The following is an 11243-nucleotide window of genomic DNA, read 5'->3' on the forward strand; positions in this document are numbered from 1 at the left end:
GAGTTTATATAGAAGCAAAACCCAACTATATGAAATCTACAAGAAATGCATACTAATGATAAGATATAGTTGAAAGGTAAAAATGGAAACAAGATATACCATGGAAACTGTAATCAAAAGAATGTTGAAAATTAGATTTCAAAGAAAAGAATATTACCAGTGATAAAGAGGGTCATGTTTTAGAGTGATTTGGATTTGTTTCTGAGTAGTGTTGGCTTTTATATCAATGGATATACAGAGGAGAATAGGCTTTAGACCCAGAAAAGGCAAACAGTTGCCTTTATAGCTGAGATTTTTTGGTGTAAAGGTTTCCAGCCCCTACAGAGTGTGGAATATAATCTGAAAACTGAACGCTTGTTCTGATGGCAGTTTGAAGTAGAGGATTTGTTTTCTAATCTAGAATATAGTGCAATGAACAAGCTTTCCTATTGCCTGACGTGGGTGGGTTAATTTTTTTCTACTTCATTCTTTTCACTAGATTCCAGGGAGTCCATTTTTTTTGTGGAGGGTCTCAGTTCTAAACCTTTACCTTGCCTGATTCAGGCTTCACTTCTCAATGTATTTATGATTCCAGTGAATCAGAACATCTTTAGAGGCCCACCTTGAGACAACTCCAGCATCAGTTCACACTTTTGTTTTTCCTTTTGTGGTTCCAGTGATCAAACTAGGGCATTGTGCAGGTTAGGAAAGCACTCTTACCACTAAGCTATCTCCTTAGCCCCTCAGTTTACACTTTTATCTTTGGTTTTTAGTTTCCTCTTTATATTTAACCTCTGGGGATTTCCTTTACTTTCTTGCAAGCTCAGCTGTATATTTAAAAATAAATTTGTCATTTTAAAAAATATTTTATTTTTTAGTTATAGTTGGACACAATACCTTTATTTTATTTATTTATTTATTTATTTTTCATCTTTAAGGTGTGCACTTTTATTGAACTGGTCTCAAGTCAGTGTACAGGTAAGCCCTGGCTGCCTCCACACCTTAGCCCACTCCCAGGGAGACGAAAAGCCTTCATACATCTCAAGTTGGGGGACAAAAAGGGGGCCACGATGGCTGACCATTCAAAATAAAACAAAATAAAAAAGTATTAAGGCTAAGATTAAAAAAATTTGCATTACATAATTTACACAAAAGCAATGCTGTCACCTCCCCTGTATGGACTCGCGTGAGGACTGGGCCATCCTCCAGGAGGAGGAGTGGGGCGGCTTTTGGGAGGGCGAGGGACTTCCTGTAACAATGCATCTCACTATATTTGAAATGACTATTAAAAAAAAAGAACAATGTACAATCAAAGTCCTCGGCCATATTGTAGAACTTTGGGGATGCTCGCTCCAACCGACTGCTGTCACCTTCACCGTTCCAGTTTTTAAATCCTGAGTCAAAAGCGCCAAAACAAAAAGGAAAAAAAAAAAAAAAAAAACAAATAAAGCCATGCCAATCTCATCTCGTTTTCTGCGCAAAGTTAGGTTTTGTCAAGAAAGGGTGTAACGCAGCTAAGTAACAGTCCGCCTAGAAGCATTTACGGTGGACAATGGAGGGGCCAGATTCGTCGTACTCCTGCTTGCTGATCCACATCTGCTGGAAGGTAGACAGAGAGGCCAGGATGGAGCCGCCAATCCACACAGAGTACTTGCGCTCAGGGGGAGCAATGATCTTGATCTTCATTGTGCTGGGTGCCAGGGCTGTGATCTCCTTCTGCATCCTGTCAGCAATGCCTGGGTACATGGTGGTGCCACCAGACAGCACTGTGTTGGCATAGAGGTCCTTGCGAATGTCAACGTCACACTTCATGATGGAATTGAAAGTAGTTTCATGGATGCCACAGGATTCCATGCCCAGGAAAGAAGGCTGGAAGAGTGCCTCAGGGCAGCGGAATCGCTCATTGCCAATGGTGATCACCTGACCATCAGGCAGCTCGTAGCTCTTTTCCAGGGAGGAGCTAGAGGCTGCAGTGGCCATCTCCTGCTCGAAGTCCAGGGCAACGTAGCACAGCTTCTCCTTGATGTCACGCACGATTTCCCGCTCGGCTGTGGTGGTGAAACTGTAGCCACGCTCAGTCAGGATCTTCATGAGGTAGTCTGTCAGGTCCCGGCCAGCCAGGTCCAGACGCAGGATGGCGTGGGGAAGGGCATACCCCTCGTAGATGGGCACTGTGTGGGTGACCCCATCACCGGAGACCATCACAATGCCAGTGGTACGGCCAGTGGCATACAGGGACAGCACAGCCTGGAAGGCCACATACATGGCTGGGGTGTTGAAGGTCTCAAACATGTTCTGGGTCATCTTCTCACGGTTGGCCTTAGGGTTCAGGGGAGCCTCGGTCAGCAGCACAGGGTGCTCCTCAGGAGCCACACGCAGCTCGTTGTAGAAGGTGTGGTGCCAAATCTTCTCCATGTCGTCCCAGTTGGTGACGATGCCATGCTCAATGGGGTACTTCAGGGTCAGGATGCCTCTCTTGCTCTGGGCCTCGTCACCCACATAGGAATCCTTCTGACCCATGCCCACCATCACACCCTGGTGCCGCGGGCGCCCCACGATGGAGGGAAAGATGGCCCGGGGAGCATCGTCGCCCGCGAAGCCGGCCTTGCACATGCCGGAGCCGTTGTCAACAACGAGCGCAGCGATATCGTCATCCAAGGCGAGCTGGGTGGCGGGTGTGGACTGGCGGCGGTGGAGCGGCGAGGAGACTGTACTCGCAGGATGGACGCGGTCTCGGCAGTGTTTATTTTATTTATTTATTTTTATGTGGGGCTTAGGATCGAACCCAGGGTCTTGCACATGCTAGGCAAGTGCTCTACCACTGAGCCACAACCCCAGCCCATGTCAGGATTTATCCAGTGTTTTTTCATTGTGTTTTGTTGCAGATTTTCCAGATAAAGATTGCCATTTTGGTAGTAATGGAAGTCTGTGCTCCTCTAAGTGAAATGGGAATTAATAGTGGACATTATAAGAGTAAGGTTTGGAGATAATATTCAAGAAATGCTGAACACAGTACCTAGGCCACAATTAGTGCCCAATACAGGTGGTTGTTATGGAGTGGGTGACTACAGTGTCAAAGCATAGTGCTCTGCAGAATTTAAAACTGGGGAGAATGCACTCTGCACATTACAAAAATGGGTTGAACAAAGGTTTTGTTATTTTTTTCAGACTTTCTGTAGGACTTCTATCAAGTTCTTTTTCAAGAACTTATAATTTTTGATGTTTGTGGTTGTGAATTATAATTTCTTTCTTTCATGAGACATTATTCACTTTTTGTGAGGAAGAAATCATATATAAAATGGTATAATTATCTAAGAATGACTATTGTGTAAAGGGACTATGTACTAGACAGGAGGTTAGGAGAGTTCATCCATACCTTTGTTAATAATCACTGTTGAAGAAACTGAGACATAAAAGCAACAGTCCCCCCCCCCCCCAAAGGAGTTGGTGATCTGGTATAAATATTAGACATATACATACTTGCAAAAAAAACCCTAGATTATCAGATAATATGTGCTTTTAAAAAGTAAATATCATAAATAATAAGTACCATGGAAGGTTAGAAGAGGACAAGCACTTTTGGTTGAAATAGGAAAGACTATACAGCCTATGTGAGATGATAATTATCCTTTACAGCTGAGTAGAATCAGATAGGTGGAGAATGAAGGTTGGAGGAGGAGGAGGAGGAGGAGGAGGAGGAGGAGGAGGAGGAGGAGGAGGAGGAGGAGGAGGAGGAGGAGGAGGAAGAGGAGGAGGAGGAGGAGGAGGAGGAGGAGGAGGAGGAGGAGGAGGAGGAGGAGGAGGAGGAGGAGGAGGAGGAGGAGGAGGAGGAGGAGGAGGAGGAGGAGGAGGAGGAGGAGGAAGAAGAAGGTAAAAGCAAATTGAGGAAGGTCCTGAATGCCAGGACTTGTATTTTAAACATTGAAGGGTCAATGAAGGTTGAGACCAAGTGACATAAAGAGATTTATTTTTTAAAGAATAATTGACACTGTAGATATTATATGATTTTTTTTTACTTATGTATCTTCCTCTTTACATTAGAACACAAGCTTCCTGAGAGCAGATGCTTTGGTTGTCTTGTTCACTGCTGTACTCTTAGCATTTATACATTTCTGAATGATTGAAGGAAGGAAGGAAGGAAGAATTCATCTGGTAGCAGTATGCAGAATTAATTAGATATGAGGGAAGTTAGAAGCAAGACAAAGTATCCAGGTTTTTGACACAAAGCAGGCATGGTGAGAATAGATACAAAGGGAAACATTGTAAATCTACTGTACTGGGCCAGAAGGCTCAAGAAGCAAGATTCTTAATTTACAGGTTAAGGCAGTTCCAGAGTGTGACATGATGCTTTAAGACAACAGGCTCTTTGTTAATGTTTATTTAATGAATGAGGGGAAAGATATAACTAAGTAACTCCATTTGTTATGGGGATAAGGAAGGAAAGGGCATGAAGGATGACTTTGAGGTTTCTATTATTAGCCACTGGGAGGATGATGATGCCATGAATAGAAATTTACAAATTAGGAAGCTGTTCCTGGGCAGAAAATGTTACATCTTATTTTAGAAAGGTTGAATACAATTTAAGCTAAGCTTTAAATATATATGCACATATATTATATATGTAATAAATATGTATGTATACATACATATATGTGTAATATATATGCTTGTAGTTACTAAACAATTTCAATGACAGTTTAATGTTTCACAAGTATGCTATTTTTGCATATCTTTTTGTAAATGAGTTCTAGAGTTACCCTTGAAATCCTTGCATAGGTTATTTGTCTTATAATGATTTTAGTATAAAAAGTTAGAATATTAGTAATCTAAATGGGTTTCTTTCTATTTTTCAATTGCATATTGTTCCACAGGTGTCAAGTTTCATTTATACAAGATGAATATACCCTGGAGATCTGCTGTACAATGTGGTGCCTGCAGCTAACAATATTGTATTTTTTACCTAAAAATAATTTGTCAGGAGAGTAGATCTCATATTAAGTATTCTAAGCACATTTTAAAAAGTCGTGTATTACACCTTAGTATGTTAATGTTGAATTTGTATCTTATGTTTACTTTTTAAAATCTGTGTAATATTTGACACTGAACTACAATAGTTATATCTTTTTTTCTTAAATATATCTTTTACATTTCTTTTTTTTTAAACATTTTTATTCATTTATTTATTCATTTTGTGTCTTATTTTTTTTAAATTTTAATATTTATTTTTTAGTTTTCGGCGGACACAACATCTTTGTTTGTATGTGGTGCTGAGGATCGAACACATGCCAGGCAAGCGCGCTACCGCTTAAGCTACATCCCCAGCCCTCTTTTACATTTCTAATAGTCATGTCATAACAGAGTGGATTTTAAATTAATTAAATCTTTCTTATGTTGGGAATTTATATATGATTAATATGTACCTGTGGTAAGCAGTAATCTAAAACGATCCCAAGATCCCCACTGCCTGCAGACTCCTCTAGCTGTTTGGGCAGAATCATGAAAATAATGATGGTTATCCCCTTTATGAGGTTATGTTATATAAGTTTACACCTGATTCTACTTCAGGAAGCAACTCTTACTGGCTTGAACAACTGCTAGATTGTGGAGGCCGTCACCTCTAGAAGCTGTGAATGATCTCCAGCTGACAACCACCAAGAAACTAGGGAACTTAGTCCTGCAGCGGCAAGAAAATTAATTCAGGCAACAATCAGGGAATTTGGAAGAGGATCCAAGAGCCTCCAATATAAAGATAGCTCTAGTTGACACCTTAATTTTAGGTCCATGAGATCCCGAGGAACTGACTCAACTGCCTTGGATCAGGCCTTCTACCCATGAAAAATGTGACATAATAATTTTATGCTATTTTCAAACTCCTACATTTGTGATCATTTATTATGCAACAATAAAAAATTAACACAGTACCTATAACTTTATCCACAATCCTTCTTTATTTGTATCATATCTTATTTTTGAAATTTTAGACAGTGATGGTCTCAATTTATATATCTATTTTTACTTATCTATTAGGATCAGTGTTCTTTGTCATAGTATTAATAGTTACATTATTTAGAGATTATTATGAATTCATTGTTTTTTAGAACACCTTATTAGAAGATCATTGACAAGATACAACCTTTTTCTCATTCTTTGTTAATCACATAATTCAGGTGATAGCATTTGTACTTACATGTTTAAAATACAAAATAGTGTTCAGATATTAGTAATCATTGACACTACAAACAAAGGCGTGAAACATTTTCATGAGTACATGTGTGTGTGTGGAAAGAGAATGAGAGGAGGTATTATTAGTATGGGATTTTTAAATTTAAAATAAGTATTTAGTGCTTATGTTTTTATGTGAAGTTTTAGTAGTAAGCTTATCAATGTTTTAAATATTAATTTTAGTTAACCAACATTTTAGAAACATAGGGACATGTTAGTGAAGTGCCTTTTGTGTGTCTATTAAGAAAACTTTGTCTACTCCAAAGACATTCTGTTTTCCTCTAGAAGCTTTATAATTTACCTCTCACATTTAGCTCCATAAATCATCTGGGACTGATTTTGATATGTAGTCCTTTAGTTATTCTATATTCACAGTCATATTATCTGTACATAGCATATTTATTTGTTTCTGATCCTTATGATTCTATTTTTCTAAATTTTTTAATACCTTTATTTTTATTTACTTATTTTTATGTGGTGCTGAGGATTGAACCTAGTGCCTCACATGTGCCAGGCAAGCACTCTACCACTGAGCCACAACCCCAGCCCATGCTTTTTATTTTTATTGTGCAAGTACTTGAAAAGAATTTGTATTATGATATTGTCAGATGAACTATTCTGTCTGTACTGAATTATTCTCATTTGTTAAATGTGTTGCTTAGATTTTCTTTGCCCACAGTGATATTTTGTCTGCTTTTTGTTGTTGTTGTTGTCTTTTAAGAGAGGTTTGTTGAAGTTTCTAATATGTTATGTTATATTTCTCCTTTGAGCTTTTTTTGTTGTTGTTTTATAGGTGTTTAAGGCTATATTATTTGGTGCATACAGTTTTAGAATTATGATTTTCCTCGTGGATTACTCCCTTTGCTGTTATAAAATTTCCCTGTTTGTCACTAGTAAAATTTCTTTTTTCTATATGAATACACCACAGTGAATTCCACCACCGTGTATATACACAAGAATGGGGTCCTAATTAGAATAAGACATATTCCATATTTGTATAATTATATCAGAATAGATTCTACTGTCATGTATAACTAAAAGGAAACAATATTTTTTTTTCTTGGTGTGCATGGGGTGGGGGAGGAGCATATACTGGAGATCAAACCCAGGGGCAATCTACCATTCTATACGTCTCACTTTTCATTTTTCTTTCAAGACGGGGTCTCACTAAGTTGCTGAGGCTGACCTCAGACTTGAGATCTTCTTGCCTCAGCTTCCTTAGTTGCCAGGATTATAGGCGTGAACCACTGCATTTGGCTCTTTAAAGTTTCTTGCCTTTAAGTCAACTTTGTTCTGGCATTATTATACAGGTATTGATTAATTAATTAGAGCATAATGGTAAATACAGATAGAATACCACCTCAGATTATACCTCAGATACTCTTCAGCTAACTAGCCTATAACAATAAAATCAGAGCAATTTGAATATCTAAGTAATGAGAGATAAGGGAAAAAGGAATTAACTGAAAGTGAATCAATGAAAAGTTTTACAGTGTAAAGACAGAAATTTAGAGATCATAATAGAAATATTTTTTCAGCTGTCCTTAACTATGGATTTTCAGAAATTTATTGTAGAAGACCTTATCAACAATGAGATCTAGAGAGATTGATCAGTAACCAGCTAGATGGCTAGATGTACTAGTCAATGGAATGTAATTATTGTTCCACACATCTTCAGGAATCCTTAATAAATCCGTTTTTCTTTATAAAAATCATAAGTAACTCAGCTAATTATTATGATTAGTAGTGAATTCATTTGAGATAATTACCTCATGCTTAGAGTGGGCAAGGGTAGATAAATAATATGCCTATCAGAATGGTATTCAACAATTCTCCTTGGTGTTTGATTAAAATTTTTCATTGTACCATTTTATTTTGCTTTCATGACACATTCTTTGTTTTTTTCCCTCCTAATGACTACATATAAAGTTGCCCAAAATATATCCACTTAATGGCTATCACCTTAAAAAAAATTCATAAGAATTTACTTGTAAGACTGCTGAAAAATTTTCTTAAAATTGTTGAGTAGTAACTCTTCCTGACAACTCATTGACATCAGCCAGATTTAAAGCCCAGTTATAACAAATTTATTGAACACTGATATGAATAGTTTGGCTTCTCCTTTTTATCGTTTCTTTTTTTTCTCATTTGTGTTTATTAAAATTTATTTTGTGAATGATTTATCTTAAGTTACCTGAATCTTTTGGAAAAGCAGCAATTTATAAATAAATACCATGAATGCCAAAAGTCATTTTCTCCTATAATGTAAAAGTCAAAGCATTTAAAAAGCAGGAATCTTCATCTTTTTAAATGCTTCTCTGGAGCCTATACTTTTATTTTTTATGTAACACCAAGACATCCAATGCTGATTTAGTTTCTAACCATTTATGTTAATTGGTGGCTTTGTGAAACTATAGCGTACTTATTTCTAAGAGCTTGGTTTGTATATTTATTTAAATATTTTCCAATTTTACATACCATATTTGAGAGGAAGATAGAATAAAATTCAAAATTGCTAATTGCAAGCCCAACCATAAATTTAATAGTATAGCCATTCTAAATGAAATAAATCATATTTTATGTACTAAAAATGTATGTATAAATTATGTCCAACTATATTCAAAATAGAGTTGAGGTGAGTTTGTGGATGAATTTACTCTCAGATTCTTTAATTTAATTATAAAGTATTAATGGAAATATATAGGCATTCCCCCATATGCACAGGTTCTGCATCCATGCATTCAACCAACTGTGGAATGAAAATATTCTAAACTAAAAAATATGTTTGTACTGAACATGTAGACTTTTTTCCTTATCATTATCCCCTATACAATATACTTAACATTTCACTGTAACAGGTATATAAATAACCTAGGATGATTTGAAGTATACAGGAAGTTGTTCATAGGTTATATGGAAATATTACATCATTTTATATCAAGGATGTGAACATCCATGGATTTTTGGTATCTGAAGGGGTCCTAGTATCAATACCCCACAGATACTGAGGGACTACTATATATTCATTTTTACACATACTTTTTCAGTGCTTGCCATCTAGATTTTAGTTTTAGTATTTCTTTTCTATTTATGATGACATCCTAAGATCACCTGAACACATATGAATAATGCAAGAAGTGTGATTATTAAAAAGTGGGTATAAAAATCAAGAATTTTGTGGACAATATACTGACTTATTTGGATGTGCCTCCAACTATAGTCCTCTCAGAGTCTGGCATAGATACTACCGTTGGAGTTAGCAGTTGTAAAAACACAATTGCACTAAATGGGTAAGGGTGGTGTAGAGAATAGCAGCAGTTCCCAGTGCCCATTTGGTTCAGGCCACAAATCTATTCATCTACATAGTTTACACTTTGCTCTCTTATAAAATTATCTTACCTTTACCATATGTCATACTAAATTTTCATTCATTCTACAAATATTTATGGCATTCCTATAATAGTATATTACTTTCCTAGTGCTACATCACAAATCATCACACACTTAGCAGCTTGAAAGAATCCAAATTTGCCAGCTTACAATTCTCGAGGTTGGAAGTTCAAGCATGACACCACTGGATTCTACCTCTGTTCAGGGTCTCACCAGGCTAGGATCAAGGTGTTAGTTGAGCTGTGTTTCCCACTTGGGGCTCACGCTGTCATCCATGCTTGCTCAGATCATTGGCAGAATTTAGTTTCTGTGATTGCAGGACTGAGGTCTCTAATTTCTTGCTGGCCATTAGCAGGGAGCTCCTCTCAGGTCCTATCTGTTTCCTGCCTCAGGGCTTATTAAAAATGCAGCTTTTGCTATCATTTTTAGAATTAAAAAAATTTAATACTAGAACTTGAATCCAGGGGCACTTTACTACTCACCCATATCCCATCACTTTGTTAAAAAATTTTTTTGAGTCAGGGTCTTGTTAAATTGTACAAGTTGACCTTGAACTTGTATTCTTCCTGCTATAGCCTCCTGAGTAGCCTGGAATTACAGGTGAGAAGCACTGAATCTGGCTGTTGCTTTCTTTTTAGATCAGTCAGTACATATTTCTCTGGTTTCTTCTTGTGGGATTAGCAGAGAAAACTCTGTTTTTAAAGACTCATGTAGTAAGTTTAGGCCTACAAGAATGATCTTCCTAACTTAAGTTGAATGATTTTGAACATTAATTATATCTGTAAAATCCCTTCACAGTCATACTTAGATTAATGTTGGAACAAGTGGGAGAAGCTATGTAAATATCAGGGACTGGGTATCTTGAATGATCATCTTAGAATTCTGCCTAAAATAGTTAGATTTTACACTCTGTTCCATTACTTAGGAAAAACATACCAAAAAAATTCCAGTCCATGTAAAGCACATACTCTAGAGAGTTTAAAGGAAAAATGTTTGTGTAATACCTTATTTCAGGATCTGTAGGAGATAGTCATCAAAATAGGCTAATGTACCTGCTTTACATTTGTTATTCCCTGCTAGTATTTAATTAACTATTCTTAACAGATGGCTTTTTTTTTTTGGTATGTGCTTATAAATGTGTACATCATGAAAATGTCTGAGTTGTTTATTTCTTATTTTACATTCATGGAATTTCAGAACTGAGGAAAAGGAATTTGAACATTATGCCACTCTTTGTTAGCATTAAAGGATAAAGTAACTGAAAAGAGAATTTTCCTGCTAATAGTTAATAAAATATCAAGGTGCTATTACATGTTTTTTGAATATGTATACTTCTTTTCAAATCATAACAGATGTGACCATCCCTAATGAGTGCATTTCTTGAAATAGAGCAGAAACTTAAATAGCTAGAATGGGCAGGATACCAAGGAAACAGACTAATCAGACAGATGGTGACTGTTTCCTAGGGAAAGTCTGAGTAAACCAATAACTCTGCAGCAGTGAGCTGAAAATAAAGGAACACTGTGGGTATGGAAAACTTAACATTTTTTTTCATATATTCTTTTCATTGTGTTACAATAAATTATTGAATTTACATACTTATTTTTTTCTACCATAGATAATATGATGAAATTTAGTTGTTTCCTTTATTA

The 11243-nt window shown here is 36.6% G+C and overlaps 1 protein-coding gene across 1 annotated transcript; it reads right to left on the reverse strand.

The window, feature by feature from the left end:
• Positions 1-1428: 1428 nt before the first annotated feature.
• On the reverse strand, positions 1429-2607 carry LOC114086318 (actin, cytoplasmic 2-like). The gene has a single exon (XM_027927550.2). It carries the CDS (start codon positions 2590-2592, stop codon positions 1510-1512), a length of 1083 nt encoding a protein of 360 aa, XP_027783351.2. The 5' UTR covers positions 2593-2607; the 3' UTR covers positions 1429-1509.
• Positions 2608-11243: the final 8636 nt, after the last annotated feature.

The sequence above is a fragment of the Marmota flaviventris genome, chromosome 5 (genome assembly GCF_047511675.1).
Source record: "Marmota flaviventris isolate mMarFla1 chromosome 5, mMarFla1.hap1, whole genome shotgun sequence".
In the NCBI taxonomy this organism is placed as follows: Eukaryota; Metazoa; Chordata; class Mammalia; order Rodentia; family Sciuridae; genus Marmota; species Marmota flaviventris.